This window comes from Rissa tridactyla, chromosome 3, assembly GCF_028500815.1.
Source record: "Rissa tridactyla isolate bRisTri1 chromosome 3, bRisTri1.patW.cur.20221130, whole genome shotgun sequence".
Taxonomy (NCBI): domain Eukaryota; kingdom Metazoa; phylum Chordata; class Aves; order Charadriiformes; family Laridae; genus Rissa; species Rissa tridactyla.
The window spans coordinates 49,796,493-49,816,413 of record NC_071468.1 but is presented as its reverse complement, the minus strand read 5'-3'; the positions used below and the strand labels follow the sequence as shown (position 1 = coordinate 49,816,413).

Here is a 19,921-nt window from a genome sequence, read left to right as displayed (position 1 = left end):
CAGACCTTCAAAAAAAAAAAGGCATAAAACCCCAGACCCTGAATGTACATGTGCATAAAACATATTCCACATGTTTACATGAAACGAGAAAAAAAATAAATCTCTTTTCCTGTTTACCATCACTCTCAGCTCACCGCTACTTTTTACTCATAATGTATAGCAGGAACTGACGCCACCCAGCACTCAGATATCCCTAAAGAAGACTCGTGTTGCAGCACTGAGCTGTCATTGTCTTGCTGGACATCACAAGAAGGTACCACAAACTTGGCTGGAGGATGGTACTTCTGAGAACGAGCAGGACTGTGGAGCCTCTGTTGTTTAACAACAGGTAAAGTTGAATTTTAGAAACCGCACACTCATCCCCCCCCTCCCCCTTGTACAGTCTTCAGTTTATTAATAACAAATCTTGAAGAGAATCATTTACTGCCTTCTGCCAGTCATGCATAGGTCCAAACTTGGCCCTGCAGGAAAGAGGCGTGACACCCTTTAATTACACCTGGAGTTTACATGAGGTCTTTTATTTAGGTTTCATAAGATATCTGGCATTTAGCCGATTACTATCATTACTTATCATTTGAAAGCACGCTAGCAGCCTCTGTCTCCCTTTCTTGCCTGTGCACAATGCCTAATAATATCGCTGCAATTTGAGAAAAAGGTTTTCCTCATTGGAAACGTTGCAGTTTTGTCTTCTGCGCTCTCAATGGTTTGCACTGCCAGTATCCTTGAACTGGTGCTCAGCTAGAAGAAAGCTCTAGGCTCTTCCGCATCCCACGGTAAAAGCAGCTCTGCTGAAATACTGAAACTGGCAGTACGTTTCAAAGTAGTGAGAGAGATTTCACAGCTAAAGGGTGGCTGCTCCCTTCAAAGTCTTCCAAAGCCATGCTGTGGCCACCCTGTCACCATGCATGCACCCACCGAGGGAACCTGCATCCCAAACTGTTTGCCTGGATGGCACCTCCCTGTGTGCGAATGGTAGCTGTCCTGCGAGGACCTCGAATAGATGTATTGCTTCCTTCCTTACACATGCTCAGCCAGGAAGCTATTTTCAAGGCAGATTCAGTGGTCCACTCATTCTTTTCCATTTCCTGAGACTTTGTTCTCCAGGAAGGAAAAGTGTACCCTATAAGAGCTGATGGCATCACACACAGAGAAAAGAGTGTGTCCTGAGCGCAGAACTAACTGCTGCTTCCCTGCAGTACTTTGAGTCATTCTTAACAGCAAATACTTTTACAGAATCATTGCAGAACTAGGACGGTTAAGTCTTGCTAAGTGAACAAAAGGAACCGACTAGCAAATATTTGGATGAAAAGTATTTCTACTTGAGTAGCTGGTAAATAAACATAACGAGTTCTTTTGTTCTGATTTCTGTCTTACTTTAGACATATTTCCAGTTACCTGTGAAGACATAAATACAAAAAGCACACACAAAAGGAGTCCTCTCCTGAGACTAGTGGATGAAATGAATGCTGCTGATAACAAAAATAGGTGCAGGAGAGCTCAGCCCTCTCAGAACATACTTTTTGTGCCACAGAGTCAGACAGACCATAATGTCATCAGCTAAAACCTAAAATAAAATTACATGTTTTCCACTTGCATAAAACCAAGTTACTCCAAATTACTGCTAGGCAGGAGCTCAGCTGCCCACAGGTCCCAACCAGGCCAACAGGTTCAGCTCTTGTCCTCCTGAACACCCCCACACAGATGCTCCAGGCTCAGGGAACGAGGGCATCACCCGGACCACAGATACAGTTGGGAGAGGCATTGGCCTCTCCATTTCATTTGTTTCATCATTTGTTTGTGATCATGACCAAACACATGTTCACCATACAACTGTGTCACCACCAGTCACATAAGGTATGCATGTGTGTGGGCCACCAGCTGATCAGACAGGACCCAGCCCGCAACCAAACGAAGACTTCTTCTGTTACATGAGGATATCAGGCTCTATGCCCAAACATGCGTGTACCCTGGCTATGTGACCAGGGTCTGTGGTTAATGGTGTGATGTGTGTCAGAATTGATCTGACATCAGAGCCCATGGATAGGGTCGCATCGGCTCTGGACTGGATGCCAAATACCATCAGATCAAGGCATCATGCAGGCATTTAGGTGGTGGAAATGGAGCATAAAATGAAAATTTGGATTGGTTTTTGACAGGGTAGGGCCCTTGGGAATAAAAGTAATTTTTTACGACAGACCATTAGCATCCAAAAGAAAGGAAGAGCTTCTCCCTGACAGTGTTGCTGTGACTGGCACAGGATCATGCTCCTGAGTCCCTAACTTTCAGGAAGGAGGAAAACCATTTTTCCCACTCTACAGAGAAAGGGGACCTGAAAAGCTTTCAAATGCACAAAAATCCCACAGCAAAGAAAAGGAAACGATCTTTGTTTCACAATTACAATGGGCAGGACAAGACGACACTGGCTCAAATTGCCGTAAGAAAAACTTGTGTTAAACATTACAAAAGCTCTTGGACACTAAGGATAATGTTGTAAAATACACCTCCTATGGAGGTTATGGGCATTTACCATTGGAAGTCTTTAAGAAGAGGTTAGAAAAACATCTTTGTTTGGTGGAATAGTTTAGACATAGCAGATGCTGCCTGAGGAGGAGGAAAGGGAGTCCAGATTAAGGTTTTTTTAGACCCCTCCCAGCCCTATTTTTCTCTGATTTTTCTGTGGCCAAGTTATCCCTACATCTACCTGCTTAATTTTCCTTTACTAAAGCTCAGCAGTTAATTTGAGGTTTTTAGGAAAGAGCACATAGCAGGCTTGAGGCACAAGATACTGTTTATTTGGGATAAAGTCAGAAGTATTTGGGGAGCTGGGAAAGCAATTTCTTTATTATGAATGTTTACACATGTGAGTAAGCACTCTTACCAGCAAAACCAATGTAAATAGGTAGAATTGTGTCAAAGGACTTGAAAAATCACCATCATTTTAATTTTACAAATGGGGAATGCAGGGCACAGAGGTGTGAACCATCTGTAATGACACAGCAAGTTATAAAAAATGAGCTTGAGAATTGGATTTCCTGGCTCCTCAAGTGACTTATCTGATGGACTACACGCTTCTCCTGCTCTCCCTCCCCTGCCTCCCCCCCAGCGAGCCATGCAAGACTACAAGAATTGCAGCATTTCCTCATAAAAGTATTGCCTGCAGCTGGGGGAAGTCAGACTACAATAGTGTCGGTAACTTCTGCTGTAACAAGAACACACATCGCAAAGATGTTCATTGCCAAGGAAAAAAAGACAACCTAAAGCTGCCTCAGGACTTGCACCTTGCAGAGCTGATCTTGGGCTGCTAATCCAAGTGCAAGGTCCTCCATCTGGGTCGGGGCAATCCCAAGCACCGATATAGGCTGGGCAGTGACTGGCTTGAGAGCAGCCCTGAAGGACTTGGGGGTGCTGGTAGATAAGAGGCTCAACATGAGCCATCAGCGTGCACTAGCAGCCCAGAAAGCCAATCGTATCCTGGGCTGCATCAGGAGAAGCGTGGCCAGCAGGTCGAGGGAGGTGATTCTCCCCCTCTACTCCACTCTCGTGAGACCCCACCTGGAGTACTGCATCCGATTCTGGAGCCCCTACTACAAGAAAGATATGGATGTGCTGGAACGTGTCCAGAGAAGGGCCACGAGGATGATCAGAGGGCTGGAGCACCTCTCCTATGAGGACAGACTGAGGGAATTGGGGTTGTTCGGCCTGGAGAAAAGAATGCTCCGAGGAGACCTTATAGTGGCCTACCAGAATCTTAAGGGGGCCTACAAGAAAGCTGGTGAGGGTCTTTTTAGGATGTCAGGTAGTGGTAGGACTAGAGGGAATGGATTAGAACTAGAGATGGGACGACTCAGACTGGACGTTAGGAAGAAGTTCTTCACCATGAGGGTGGTGAGACACTGGAACAGGTTGCCCAGAGAGGTGGTGGAAGCCCCATCCCTGGAAGTTTTTAAGGCCAGGCTGGATGGGGCTCTGAGCAACCTGATCTAGTGGGAGGTGTCCCTGCCCATGGCAGGGGGGTTGGAACTAGATGATCTTTAAGGTCCCTTCCAACCCTAACAATTCTATGATTCTGTGAATCCCCATCTCCGTTCTTTAGCTTGCCTCTTTCTCTCTAACCTTTGACAGAAAGAATATATTTTTCTACAAAATTATTATCTATAAAAAAAAGAAAAAAGAGAAGCCAGAATAAAGGACACACTACCGATAAAGAACAGAATTGTTCTTTATACAAGCATAGAAGAGTTCTCAAGCATTTGCAAGTGAGGCATTGCCTCAGCCCACGGTGCAAAAGGAGCAGTCTAGTTCAGCATTTGCCAGCCACTTTCCTAAGGCTGCCGTAACTTAAGCCTGTAGGAAATCAGAATCAGAGCTGAAGATTAGAACCGAAAATCTCTTACAACAAAGTATTATAAAGCCAGTACCAGTCCTTCCACACTACTCCTTACCAGACTGCACAGGCTTCTTTCCATTTCCTACATGCCAGTGCTGGAACCCAGGGAGGACTCAGGCTTGAATCACCCACAGGAGGTCCTGCCTCTCACAACTGACTACGGCGAGACGCACCAGGCTGCAAATTAATTTTGAATTAATTTGCAAGAACTCTAGTAGGCTCTAAGCCCCATACATAGACCAAAGGGCATTTGGATTCACCACTACCAGTAAGACAAAACAAGAATTAAAAGAACTAAAGAATAACAAATTAAAATTACATCAGGAATGCAAAAGTCAGAAGTGTTTTAATTGGTCATTTTCTCAAAAAAAACCAAGAAATGCTTCTGCATCACTGGAATAAATCTAATCAAATTCTTTGCATGCTTACGTCTTTCCTAGCTTATTCGAATGGCATATTTAAAATGGCATATTTAACTTTTGATTTATAAATCAAGGGATGTTGCTCACTGCCATAAGATGCATTCCACTGGGGCTCAAAGTCTTTAGCAGGTCCACACTATGCGTACTTTCTCCTGACGGTTTCACATCCATGTTCATCAACACTCAGCAAGAACCATAAACAAAGCCCTTCTCTCGGATGCACACATGCAGTTCCCATTGACTTCGCTGGATCTTCAGCTGACTTCAATAAGAACTCAGTGTGCATGCAGAAGGGCAAAACTTGTCTCTGCACATTTAATAAAATTACATCACTAGATACATTATAAATGAAGGGCAACGCAGGCCATACTGAAAAATAATATAAACTGAAACCCCTAAAGTGTAGCCAAAAAAGTTCAAATTTCAGCCAGGTTTTTCCCAGAATAATAAAAAGGGCACATATTTTAGGCAAGATGAAACAAAACTTGCGTAATATCTCATTTACAGAGTGCGCTCTGCCTCCTTTAGCAGGACAAAGTGTGAAACCTACCTATCTACATAAGGCAATGATCTTGTTGTCTCAGATATAGCAATGATATTGGCACATGAAACGATTAAGTAAAGGTCAAGTTACAAGCTGTGATTTGCTAAGTCATTTTCTGCATCTGTATCCCTGCTCTGTAAGTTATGAAGCTCACTGCAAGGGAATTTAAAGTGTAGCAGAATACCACAGTAGAAAAAGTAATCAATCATATGAGAATAATAACTTACATTATTTTAATCTACTCTAATAGCGGTATTTTAAAGATATCAAAGTCTTGAATCCAGGAGTATCTATCTAAAACCCTTAAAACCCTCTTTCTGCCTGGCCAAAAGAACACCACAACAAAAATCCCACACAAACTAGGAACAACAATCCCCTTCCAAATTTCAGATGACACCTAGCAACACATAATTTCTGCCAGGTACATTAGCTAATGCACACTAAGCAAAGCAATGCCACATGTGTTTTCTCCAGATTTTTTCCCTTTATTTTACTTTTACTCATTCCGTGATGTAATAAGCTGTGCCTTTTTACTGCCTCTTCAAAAATATCTACCTATTAGGATGAAGAATATTCTGACTTCTAAAAATCCAACTACCAACAGGCTTCCCTGCACTTTCTGTTTGGCTGACAACTGCTCATTAGCCTGCAATTACAAATTTATACAGAAGCACTCAGGGATGGAAATCAAAGAGGGGGGTTTAATGTTCATGTTTGGTTTTTCCCCCTCTAAGCAGGAATGTCTCTGATGATTTTCACACTTAAACAGCAGAACAGATTTTATGAATCATTTTTTCTTCCTAGTTGGAACAACCCCTATTCCCTGTTGCATTATAATACTGAGTCATTTTGCATAAAGTTGGTCATTACTGCCAAGCCAAGTAAGAGAGGAAGGAAGTGGACGAAATGCTCTGAACTTACATGTGCGATAGGATATGTATCAGGCTGCTTCTTGAAGCAAATTATTTAAAATCAGAAGAAAAAAAAATCATTACAAGAGAACTCACATAAGGGAAAACAATTTCATAGATATTGAAAAAGTCCAGTAAATCTAATGTAATATGGATGATCAATGGGATTGTGAAGACTTTTTTTTTTTTTAAATGAAGCAAGGGTCTGGCCTGTTACAAATGCTGAGTTGTAGTGGTCATTCACCCTAGATTACCCAGTAGGTTAAATAATTAGTGTGGTGGAATCTGTTTCTCCCAAACTATGGCACTGTCAAATGAATAGTTATGAGGTGCAGTGGGGCTCTGCTGTCTCAACGTCCCCTCCCCTCCTAACGTCGTGCCCTGACTCTGGCAGCCTGTGAAGACACTCGTCTGTCTCAGAACTCCTTCGTGTAACTCAGTGACTCCAGGTCTACTTTCTGCTGGCTCTGGTGGAGCACGAGATTAGTGAATTTAGAATGTGTTACAAGCAACATCTATTTCAGATTAGCCTTTGCAATTCTGGACTCACAACGGGGAAAGGAAGGATTCCCCTCCTCTCCCCTCAGTCCAAGAGGGACAAGACTGGTGCATGGAGGAAGCTTTAACAACTTTCATTTATTAGTTTGTTTTAAATGCATAGCACGACTATTTGGTGAGTGAAATAGAACTAGGTACCTTACACGATCGTTTTTCAAGAAAGCTTAAAGAGTTAAGAAAGAAAAAACCCAACAAAAAACACTGGCCAAAACCTCTGCTTTTCTGCATGTCCTGTTTAAGCAATGACACATGAAGAACTTTATGTTCAAACAATTACCTGGTACTTTAAATAGGACACTAAGGGAATAACGTTTTAAAATGTATTCGCACAGCATAAGACTAATCCTCCCCTTGGGAATACCGGTGCAAATCAGAGTAACTCCTCGGAGGTCAACTGAAGTACACCAGCATAAAACAAATGCGAGGCAGAGGAGAATCAGGCCCCATCCTACCTCTATTTTAATGCAGAGGTTGCAGATCATCTGCAATGATGAAGTGAACAACATAAATATAACTGACATCTCTATTCAATTGATCTCACATCCTGCCGACTATTCACAGCTCCAAATATAGGGCTGAAGAACAATGGTTCAAGGAAGGGAGGCAGAAATCCTGGTTCTACCCCATTCACACATTCCTATCTGCTAATACCTCTGACTCGAACTGCCCTCATCTCCCCACACTGCTAAATCGTTGTAGGTTTAATTTGACATTGTCCCCGCTCCTGGAGAACAACTTCACCTTACAAAAAAAAAACAAAATAAAAAATAAAAGGATGCATGGGAGAGACAATAAATGCAAAAATCTGTGCAAGCAGGAGAACCTACAAACAAACAAGCAAGAAAATCCCTATCTAACATACCATATCTGTAAAAGGCACTAGCAAATTGATTAATTATTTGGAAATCCGGCACTGAGGAGAATGATATGCACACAGTGGAGGAAGACTAAAATATGAGGCTACTGCAAAGCATGGTGCCATTTGTGCTAATTTAAGTGGATCCGTAATTATTTCCTACAACTTCATGGTGTCCTGAACCAGCTTCCTCCTCCCCTGCCAGGCTGATAAAAGGATCCTTAGCAACACACTAAATATATTATGCAATGTATTGAATACTAACGAGAAAAAGCACCGAATTACACTGAAACAAAGAACATCAGGTGCGAACATCCCCACCTCTGGGGAACGATCACCTTTAACTATTTATCATGTTAGTAAGCGCAGGCATTCTCTTATATCTCTGTTACCAGCACCTAACAGTATTTGCTACCTTTAGCAAAGTTAAGGCGAATTTTACCTCAAATCTACTTAGGCTCGAGCTCTTTGACCGAGACTTCTTGCGGAGATAGACCGAGAAGAACCGACGCACTGTGAACTTCTTCATGTTCATGTCCATTGCCCCGTCCCAGCCGCGGAGCACGAAGGAGCTGCGGCGCCACCGGAGAAAGCTAGCGCATCCCAATTGCCCCCTATTTATATCCACAGGCAGGAGATCCTCCGGAGTCTCTGCTTCTGCTCATCCAGCCGGGCACAGCTTAGATGTGCAAGGGGTACGTCGCTGGAGCCGCGGGAGCCTGCTGCTCGCAGTTGGGAGCATAAAGGCGTCCTACTCCCTCTCGCTTTCCAGTGTTTACATTTCAGTGCGGCGAGCCGAACTCTCTCTCCGCTCCCTCTCCCCCTCGCCTTCGGTCCTACTACACCCAATCAGGCTCTGCTCTGGCTGCATGCATAATCACCTCCGGCAGATGACAGCTCCTGCGTCCCAGGCGGAGCAGGTTGGAGATAAATATTAGATGCGGCTATTGCTTTGCGCTCCCCTCTCCCTTCTCAAGTCAGGCTCTTTCAATTTCCTGCTTGCCGAATCACATGGGGAATAGGCACACGCTGCACTTCTGTTTTTAGCTCGGAATTTCAACGCTGCTATAATTACCGAGGGCTACGGTGGTCAGATCCGAGAAGAAATCAGCTCCCGCACGAGAGTCTCTCCTGGGAGAAGGCTGAAAGACGCCATGAACCCTCTGCCGGAGCAGAAGGATCTGAACCTCCTTTTATTCTGAGGACTATGCAAAATAACATTGCCCCCCTCCCCCCCCGCCCCGCAATCAAAAGCTAAAAATCCTGTTCACAGATTATCCGCCCGCTTTACATTAAAACACCTAACGCTGGCACAGTTCTGAAAATAGAAAGCACAATCTAAATGGTAAGTATTACTATTCTTACTGTACTACAGCAGGGAGCTACAGCCCTTCTAAGAGGTTAAATATGTACGTCTATTTACAGGCTGTAATTTTGAGCTGCTCACTATACTGGAAGCATGCAGACTTACAGCTGCCCCCCCCACGCCCCCAACATAATCGCATTTTTCAGCTTTTCTTCAAAAACTAATGAATCTCAGTGTGATCCAGAGACTGAAAAGCTTTTTCCGCCTGCCGCCCGCAGCTCGGGCTCCTTGTCCTTGGCAGCTTTTCCTTTCTGACTACCAAGGAGCACCCAGACATGCCTTTCTCCCATAACCTCATATAGAAAGTGAATGACTCTGATGACTTATTAATGACTCAGATAAATAAGCCCAGAGAGAGCTGACACCACTACGGCCTGAGAAGACTCTTGGAGGTTAAACGACAATACCACTCCAGTCAATCTGCTCTAAAAGAGAGACATTAAAGCATTTTGATTTAATTGTATGTCTGGACTCTGCCGTGAACAATGTTGGCTGGTCATGCCTGTCACGACCTGCTTTGTTCACAGGTTCTCTGTCCCTCTATTCTGTCTAAAGCTCAGCACAATCTACACATACCTGGAAAAGCATAAAAAAAAGAAAAAAGAGAAAAAAAAAGAATATTTTGGCATTTATGGTTTCATTTAAAAGGAGGTCAGATTGGAAAGGCTACCATTAGTGCTGGACTCTATAAACTCCTACAGCCTCTGACTCCTCTGTGCCTGGACCACTGCTGTCTCCCCCATCCTAAGGTAACTGTAGCAGAGTGGCAGTCTGCTTTATCCCGTTCTTTTCTCAGTGCCTCCTTCTGATCGCTTCTCTAAATCTCTTGTTTTGCAACAAAAGTATATCTTCTGGGGTTTCTTTCAAGGTGTTGCCCTGGTGTAAGCCATGTCACGCCTAGGAGCCCTTTGCCATTACAGTTGTGTTGGTTCCTGGCTAAAGATCCTGGAGCGGAGGCAACTGACCCAGCAAAGGTATCTGTAAGTTACACCAAAAACCTTTTCCACAAGCAAAAGAATAAGCAGGTTAAAAGCAATTTGGTTGGTACAACTGGCAACGCCAAAATTATTTGCTGATGCAGCCTATCTAGTCAAGTTCCGTGTCTCCTCAGGACCTTGCAGCAGTAAAATCTTAAGTGGCAGAAAGGCACCAGGTGCTCACCTGACGATCTGACCTCCCTCCTGCCTTCCCTCCCACACCGCAGGGCTGCTGCAGAGAGGTGCCCTGACACCAGCCAGGCCAGGCTTCTTCCTGCTGACAAAGGCTTCTGGCAGCCACACGCATTCCTACCTGTGTAAACCACTTGAACTTTACATAGCAGTCAGACAAGTTCAGGGTGGCTCCCTGAACCCTTCCCATCACAGATACAACAGAACCCCACCTGGACACTGACATCTCTATTAACGCAGAGGCGGTGCTAGTTTCCCAGATTTGAATACACAGCGGGTGCATACCCCGCTCGACATAATAATAAGCAGTGTAGGAGTGCCTGTTACTACTGCTACTGGTAGATTTATCACAGCCTTCCCAGCCCATTATGCATGTAGTGCTTTCACATACAAGGACATGCAATCACCGTTAAACATACCTGCTCCGTGATAAACTTCCAAGAAGACTACGCAGGCTATGACTTAATACCTAACTCTCCAGTACAGTAATTACAGTCAGAATTTTGTTCCTTACCTTGCTCCCCCCCTCCTCCCCAAAGTAATAAATCAGTTACAACGTATTGGCAATTTATTGTAAGCATCAGAACAAAAGCTACCCTTTGATGCTAAAGGTTAGACTGCAACATGAACAGTATGCCCAGGCTAGAGGGTAAGTCTCCTGCATCCCTGCCGAGGCACAGCCATCATCTCTTGGCTTTCTCACTCCTCTTTCAACCAGGTAATTAGGGATTAAATAAAGACAGACAACCAACCAACCATCAGTGCCAGGACACTGCTCTTCACCTATTGGGAAGCAGAGCAACAGAGGTACTGCTGAGTGTACCTTCCAACTATAAAAAGCAAAAGCAACTGAGTTGCAGAAATGTACCTAAAAAAAAAAAAAAAAAGAGTGCAAATACAGAAATAAAATACATAAGCATATAAAACTAAAGCATGGGGATAGATATCTGAGGAGCAAATTCTGCTACAGTTCTGTTGACGTGGTATGCTTCAAGACATGGAACTTAACTTTGCTTCAGAAAAACAAATGAGAAGAGGCTTCAAAAACATTCACTCAAACTTACATTTAGTCAGACAATATCCACTTTCCCCAATAAATCTAATAAGAAGGTGCAAGCCAAAAAAATAAGTTAGATTCAATTGGAACTTTTGTTATATTTATAAACATACAATGGTCAGATCAACCTACAACGTAAAAAATTCATTGCACTTAGAAATTCCTGGCTGTAAATTATTCATCAGCTCCCCTCTGAGCAATTTGAACTGCTGAGGAACTCAATGGAAAAAGAAATCCACCACATGTCTCTGTTGAAGACAGGAATAAGCAACAAAACTGGTGGAAGGGGCATATGACGCATTGGCATTGAGGAGTAATATTTCAAAATACAGATTTAGAATACAGAGTATACTTTTTAAAATTAGAATCATATTTACTGTAATGCAAAATAAATAAATACAAGACCATGGCTGTTCCTCCTCCCAGTGAGCTTAATAGCAAAATAAAGTTTACTTTGACTGGAAAGAGGCTTAAAAAAAAAAAAAAAAAAGGCAACAGAAAAAGCACACAAAACCAGGATTCAAGACAAACTCTCCAACAGAAACCACTTGAAATTAGATATTCCACAGCCCAGGTTCCAATTTTTAAAAGACAAATGGAGAATTCCCAATTGATATCTAATGAAGGCCACAGGTCCTCTCCTCACAGATGTGTACAGACAGACCGTGTCAACAGTAGTAACAGACTGAAGGAGCCAGACTTAGGAAATTCACATGGGGCAGTGAAGGAGCCTGCACAGACCACAAGCGAGAAGGACGCCATTATCAATGACTCACCAATTTCTAAAGAAACAAAAATAACTGGAGCTAATTGTTTGCACAAAAGAACACACAAGTCCAAGATATCTACCGCAAACCACAGACTAGAAGATAAAATCGCTGAAAGAAATTTTGTATTACTGTATTACAGAGCACATCAGGCCCTATTTCTAGGATGGACCTTCTAATGTTTTTATATGAATCAACAATTCATGAGCAAACCCAAAATGACTTTTCTACTTGAGCAAATTTAGTGATCACTGGAAAAGTAAAAACGCACCAGTTGATAGTATCTTCCTTGCAAATACAAATACAATCAGTATTACCTATCCTTCCTCAATAAGTTTATCAGAAAACCAGAAAAAAAATCCAGAGAGAAGTAAGAAAGCATCAGAGGCACAGACAGCGTAGACAGAACAAATAAGATTAGCAGAACACGGCATGCAGAGAAAAGGAAAATGAGACTCCCACAATAGAGGCCCAAGAGACAGGGCTACAGAAAAGGTGAATTACACAGTACCATTTATGGTCTCATTAAAGAAAATCAGGAGCAAGAGCAGATGTTTCCAAGAGACATCAATGAGCAGAATAAGGAAAAACACTTTCCCCCAGGTGATTAGATGGTACATGACTCTCTCAGTAATTGCTATTTCCTGATCTTGAATGCTAGACAAATTTCCATATAGCTTTTGTTTCCTCGATGAACAAATGAGGTGGTTATTTTTCTTATTGATGTTTCTTTAAAAAAAAACATGATGGGCTTTGCCCAAAGAAATGACAGGCTTTGATCTCATTAGACCAGTGTACCAGTGTGGGTCCCAGCCTTTCTAGCTGCCATGCCTAGTTAAATACCTTGTCCAATTTAGCACACCACTTAATTGAGTGGAGTTTTCTCTCTCTCAAAAAAAAAAAAAAGAAAGTGTGCTGCCCTGCCAGCACTGGGGAATACAGGCAGTGACTTGCCACCTCAGACAGTCTTCTCACCATCAGCGATAAGTGATCAGCAGTGTTGGCTGGATGGGAACGTAAGGGAATAGGCAGGAAAGAAAGTGCTTATTGTCCCTTCTCTCACCTCCTCCTGCTCCTGTTTATCACAAGTTCAGTCTTTTCCGTATATAAACTATGACAAGTTTCCAATGGAGGTGCAGGCCCCTTCAGCCGTTTTGCAAATTGAAATCACTGCTGAGAAGGAATACGAAAACAGTCATACATCTTGTCTAACTGCATCTGATGAACTGGCAGGACGCAGACTCCTCAACTACAGTCTCCTCTACTCCAAAGAGCAACATAACACGCCTACAATAACTGTTTAATTTGCACTTGTAGTCTTAAGGCCTCAGGACTCCGGGCAAAGGCAGAGTACCTCTTATACCCACATATATGTAATTCCTTAATTGCTAAAAGTATTAACCAACACACTGGCAATCATATGAAAGGTGACTAGTATAAATACAAGCGCAGCAATCACAGGAGAGAATGACTTGCTTTGAAAAGACCGGTTTTGCTCAATATGGTGATATTCCAATTAGTGGATTCCATTCAACAGCTTCAAATGTTCTTAAAACTAGGCATTAAAGTAAGTTCTTGGTAGATTTGAAACTGATATTTTGCAGGGATACAAGTATCTCAGATAGAAAGTCTTCTATACTTTTCTCTCTAATAGACTACTTCAGCAGATTAGATTAAAAAATTTTACTTAGTGGCACTGAGAGGGCGAACCTTCTCTGTACGTGTCGTACTGGTGCAGAAGAGGTCTCCTTCCTTCACTTGCTTAAAAATCTACTTCTTCCATCCCTCCTTAACACCCGTTGGTCACCTGATGATAGAGTGGTCTTACTTTCAGAGGTGTCAAATGGGGAGCACTGTAAGGACATATGGCTTGTTCTTATTTGTGCAGGGAGAATAGTGACTGCCGCAGAAATAATAGCTCCAGGACAAGATAACAAGATTTGATTGAGTTTTCAGCAGATGACAGATGCTTTAACTCTCACAAAAGCATCTTGTGTTAGTGCTTGAACATCAGATTGGCAAATGTCACAACTGCTGTATTGACTGCTCCCATATGTGCTTTGCAACTTATAGACTCACACGAACGTGCAACAGCATCACTGGCCACATACGTGTCAGTTGGCTGTGGACTGCTTCTAGGATGGAGATCAGATTGTCTAGCAATCTGCATTGCAAATGGGCCAGGAACAGCAGCAGCTTCAGTTTTCTTTTTTTCTTTTTAGTGATTTCACTGACAGTTTTATTTTCTTGGATGATCCTTTTCACTGGTCTTGCTGGATTTTGGTAGCTTAGACAAAAGTATAAGGCAAAGAACCCAAAAACCCAATCTCCTTTCTATTACAAAAGCTTCTACTCCAACATGGTTGAAGGATATTGCTGAAGATACCATTCTGCATTCTTGCCTTTGGATATTAAGCAGAAAATCATACTATAATCCTATAATGGACTAGATGTTTTCTAGAAAGAAGGATGCTACTTGGTTACTGAAGTATGAACAGTCTTATCACATGAATATTTATACACTACACAATACAAAATCAGATGGAAGAATTTCATTATGCACAGCATATGTTTACTGTTTATTCAGACTAGCCATAAACAATACTAAAAAGGAACGCATTCATTAGAAATCTGCTAACAGCCAAATTTACCTTGATAGGTTCTGAAAGACATTATATGCCTAACAGAGAATATAGTGCATGGAGCACGGAGAAATACTGCATGGAAGAGTTACTGAAACCCCTGGTTTTACTTTTAATAATCATCAACAAACCAAACTGACACTGCAGTAAGAAGAACAGCCAGACTAGTGTTTGCTGTTGAAATCCTAAGAGAGAGACAGGCGTAGAAATGGGGCTTGCAAACTTTTATGCAGGAAAGTACCTATTTTAAGCAAATTTTTCCCTTTGATTAGCTAAGAAAACTACACAACAAGGTACAAAAGTAAACTAAGTAGTCAAACCCCATCATATTTAGTTGAGCTGAGTGACCTCAATTAATATCCTCCTGTATCTGAGACTATTCTGTATGACTTTGAAGAACCTTAAGCTCTCTGGCTATGTCTAGCTCCAGGGCATGTACAAAACCCAGCAACATCCTGGATCCTCTATTAGAATGGGGGCATGGATTGCACTGTTTTTCTCTTATTCTTTCCTACTGGCACCTCATGTCCCCAGTGAAGAAATTCCAGGTATTTTTAGCCAGGAAGGAGCCAGAGTGCATTCCAGGGAGGTTCCTGATTTTGACAAGCGAGTGTGTAAACTCCGGACCCTAAAGGTTTGCACCTGCACTGCAGTTTAGTCACGTCTGTGTTTCAAATCTCCTTCTATAAAATGGGGCTGGAGCACTCCATCACTGCATGAGAACTCTGTCAGAGTAAACACAATGATCATTATTACGTGCTCACAGCCAAAATTTCAAGTTCAAGCCTGGCACATATTGGCTCGTTTTGTTTACAGAAACAGATTAACTGTGAGTAATGTCAAAAAAAGAATAAACCGATGGGACATGCAAATTTACCTTGGCAGGCATTACATCTAGCAGGGCAAATGACACATGAGATATTTTGAAAAATATATTACGCACTTAAAAAGTCACTGAAAATCAGGCTTAAGGTTGTACGAACACCTACCCCATATGAGACACCGCAAAAGTGAGATTCATAAATAAAAGAAAATCAGTAGTCACTCTTGAAATCTTTAGCATCAGCTTCCTTCTTGTTGGACTTATATTTCTTTTTGAACAAGTCTTGAAGGACTGCTTTAAATTACCGTAACAGCAGTACTTAACTCCAGATTACAGGCACAGCTCTCCCTGTCTATTTTTGAAATAAAAGCTGAAGAAACAGACCAAAAAAAAAAAGTCTGAAGTGTTATGATACACCCCCTATTTTTGTCTCTAATACAGCTACACAAGAAGTATGAAACCAAAAAAAATCATGCAAAATCATTTTAACCTTCAAAAAAAGTTAGTTCCACCTGATATTTACAAAACCACATAATGTTTTCGTAATTCACCCAGAACAACATAGCCCAAGGTCCCATTTTACTGCTAACAAACTAAAACCAGTATTACTCATCTTCCATCTACTTTATATTGTAAAGCTAAAGAAATTGGCATCAGGATTTCCTAACACCAGAAACTGAGAAGGATGTGTGAATAGTACTAGCAAATTTCCATGTTAGCATCTACTCTTAAGATTTGTGACATCATGAAGCAATAAAACTTGATTTTTTAGAGCTACTTTGAAAACATCCACATGCCCTGGGCTGCACGCATCAGACAATATCAGACTGTTTAAATCTTCCAAAGAGCTTTTCAAGGGCAGCTTGCTCTGGGTGGGCTGCCTAGAAAACGCACACAAGCAAGGCCATCAAGGAGCATTTCAAGAGGCACAGCAGAGCTTTGCTGTTGTACATCTTGCGGACTGAAAACTGCTTTATTTATCATCATGATTTTACTGTGTTCTTAACATTTAAAACATCTTCTTTTCTCCCTTCCTTAACTCCTGAGTTCTCTCCTTATCTCCTCTCACTTCCTATTCCTCAGACCTTCTCTTCAAATGTGTGACTCACTTCTTGCCTTCATCTGTCTTAACTCAAGAAAGATGAAAAAACAATTAAAAACACCCCACAAACTTGAGCTTGAAGAGAGACGGATTGCTCTCTGATACTTGATTTTTAGGGACTATTTTATGGCACATTTCTGGAATTCAGAAAGTCCAAAAACACACAAGAATAAATATGTGTGAGAAAGGATCAGAAAAGGATATTTGGGTACTGTATCTGTCATGTAGCAACAACTAGGCTGGTATCAGAAAGACAGAGAGAAACCCTTGCAGTATTATTGGGCGTCTCCTAGCGCACCTGACTTTAAAAATCTCTTGGCTTCTGGAGTTATGACAATACTGATGAGAAACACCAGATTTCACTGAAGAAAAAAATACAACTGGTTGCCCTGGACCAGTTAACCTGCTGCAAGATGGGCACAGCTGTATGAGATGCTGAAAGACAGGAACTGAAGCAAGTTCTTCACAGGAAGGAGAAGCGGAGCTAATGCCACCTGTTTCTCATAGGGCTAGTGGTGCATTTGGAGGCTGCATGGAGGTTTGTTGCATTTTAGACAAAAAGATCTTGGCTCATAAGAAGGATGTCATTAGTCCTGGCATAAGCCATCACTTGTGGCCTCACTCTGCCATTGCCAGGCCACCATTTCCTTTTTCCTCTCTGTTGGCACAAGTATCCACACAGCCACAGGATGAACAAAACTGGAGAACTGGTCCAAGTTAAAATTGGGCCAAAATACACCCCAGAATGTTCATTTGAAACCAGTTCAGTTCCCTGGTCTGATTCACTGTGTGGCTATACAAATATCTGTGCCAACTCAATATTTGTTCCTGTGATGGGGACAGGAATGTGTGCTTACGAGATGGCTCTGCCCCCTTCCTTGGCAGCGACAGGTTATGCCAACATGAACTGCCTGCTTCTCAGATATGGAAGTGGCATGCTGCTGCTGCCCGGCCCAGCAGAACTGGAATCACTGAGATAGCCATGTCAAACTATCCTTTAGATTGTAGTGAAGGTTAAGAAAATAGCTCTGGTATGGAAAGAGCATTTTAAAATGTCCTGAAGTATTTCTCTCTCTCATAAAACTAGCAGAAGTGGATTGGCTAAAAACAGTCAAGAACTGGAATCATGCATTACCATTAAATGCTTTCCAAAATATTGAATCGATAAATGACTCTTAGCTCATTTAAAAGGAAAAAGACCCCGAAGGGTGAGAAAGAGTAGACTATAGCTGCAGTGTGAAGTCCACCCACTGTGAAAGCCAGGAACCCTACTGGAATTGACTGGACTCCCTGTTAGTGCAGAAGCTCAACCCCTGGGAACGTCAGTGCAGTACTAAAACTGCAGGTTACAGAGGTGTTAACTGCCTCCACACTAATTGATCTTCTGAATAACATTTTCTGGCATTTGTCTGATCTGATCTTCTGTGGCTGCTAATACTCTTCTGGTCAGGCTGTTCCATGTTCCGTTACATCTGTATAACTGCAGGCACAAACACATACCTCTTACAAATCTCTGTATGTAACCAGCACGTATGGCTAGTATATGCAGAACCTGAGTACGGGCGAGGTGCCGCAGGTCTGAGACACCACTGTGAATGCAAATGACGTGACCCGAGCTTTGCAATTTGGATGGGTTTGGTGCACATCGCTCAGTAAATCTGAGAACCACTATCAAATACAACGTGGGGGTAACCACAGGCAGCCAATCAACATACAAATTGCTTGAACTCTTGTAAACTTGGTTTAAAGCCACCACTAAGTCATCACACAATTAATTAAGCTTCCAGACAACTCCCCTCGGGAGGCTGTCTAGAAACTCACCTTCCTCCTCACTCACTGTAGTGCCTGGCCTAGATGCACCGTAGCCAAATTAAAAACCTTTGCTCCTATGCCAGCATCTTTCTTTAACTTCTTTCTTTTCCCTACCTATAAGCAAATTTTGTTTTTTCAAAGGTAATCATATCTCTTCCCAGTCTTGTTCAGGCTGTGCTAAATGAGACAGGGCTCTTTTAGCCTCCCCATCTCTCCATGCTTGTGTTGCAATAGACAGCCTTGTCCTGGACTTTTTCATATCTATATTCATCTTCCTTGTAGATGCCATGAACAGAAGAGGTTTTATCAGAGCCTCAGTAGAGGCTTCATCACAAGTTGTACTTCAGGGTTTTCCTCGATTTTTCCATAAGCATTTCAGATTTTCATTCACTGTTGGCCTGTAACTGAGCAAGAGACAAAGCCAGCGTTCCTCGCTGGTGTACTCTAATCAAGGTTTCTATGCCTGTTGTGTACTCCATGGAGAGAGACAGAAAGCTCTGGGAACCCCTCTTTGGATCCTCTGAGGTGCACAGGGTAAGAGGAGTTGTTTATCTTCTGGAATGCCTTTACATTGACTGCAAAAGGAGCCTAGACAATTATCTTTGATTAGATGCCTAACTATAGGCAGCTAGAGTGAGACAAATTCCTTTCCTCAGTACCTGATTTGGCCCAGTGATTTACACATTTTCATTCTACTTTAGTAGCACAGAAATAAGCATCAACCACCTTTCCTATACAATGATGCAGTTCTCTGTATGGTTGGCACTCCCTACTTTTATGCTGTCAGCAATTTCCATCTTCTTTTTCTTAGCTTTGGTTTTGACACTATTTATAAAAATATTAAACCAGAACAGTCCTTCAAGATCTCTGACAGCAACGCCTTTTTGATGCCGAAGATGTTTCTCTGGGCAGTGTATGTTGTCTTCCCTTTCATTTCACAATATCTATATTCTTTCAGTTGAGGGGCAGGAGCAGGAAGGCTGAAGATTGCATGCCGTACTCAAAGGCTGACAAGTATTTAAAATCACCTAAAATGTAACTAGTTAAATAGTGTTATTTTAAAAAGAGTCTTGAGATTTTTGGATTTTGACAAAATCTTTAACACGCTTGGAGCTAAAAATACCACTATAACTTAAGTGTTGTTAATTATTTGCAATGTTAATGGCATAAATCTAACTTGTAACTGGACCTAAGGTTCCTTCCTTCACTTCATGCAGGCTGGGAGGTAGCTCTACTGGACCTACACAGTCTTTTTACGACTTTAAAGCAGCACTTCTTGCTATGAATGACTTCATACGCTAACCTGACTTGGGACAAAGGCATGTTTATTTCTGAGGCTACTTTAAGTACACAGTGTGAACACACTTCTGCTTTTTTTAATGCTCATTCAACAGACAAAAAAAGTCAAGCAGTAGTTAGAAAATAAGAGGTAGGAGGATGAGACCAACTTTTGGAAAAAGGATTGACAGAATAAAAGCAAATCAGGCACCTTTTTGTCTATAGAC

General features: G+C 42.1%; 1 protein-coding gene across 1 annotated transcript in view; it reads right to left on the bottom strand.

The window, feature by feature from the left end:
• Positions 1–8,822, bottom strand: part of RPS6KA2 (ribosomal protein S6 kinase A2) — a 177,820-nt gene extending 168,998 nt beyond the window's left edge. Inside the window, exon 1 of the mRNA XM_054196928.1 lies at positions 8,121–8,822. Coding sequence (XP_054052903.1) covers positions 8,121–8,219 — 99 coding nt within the window. The 5' untranslated portion in view covers positions 8,220–8,822. The remainder of the gene's footprint in view (positions 1–8,120) is intronic.
• Between the last annotated feature and the right edge of the window lie 11,099 nt (positions 8,823–19,921).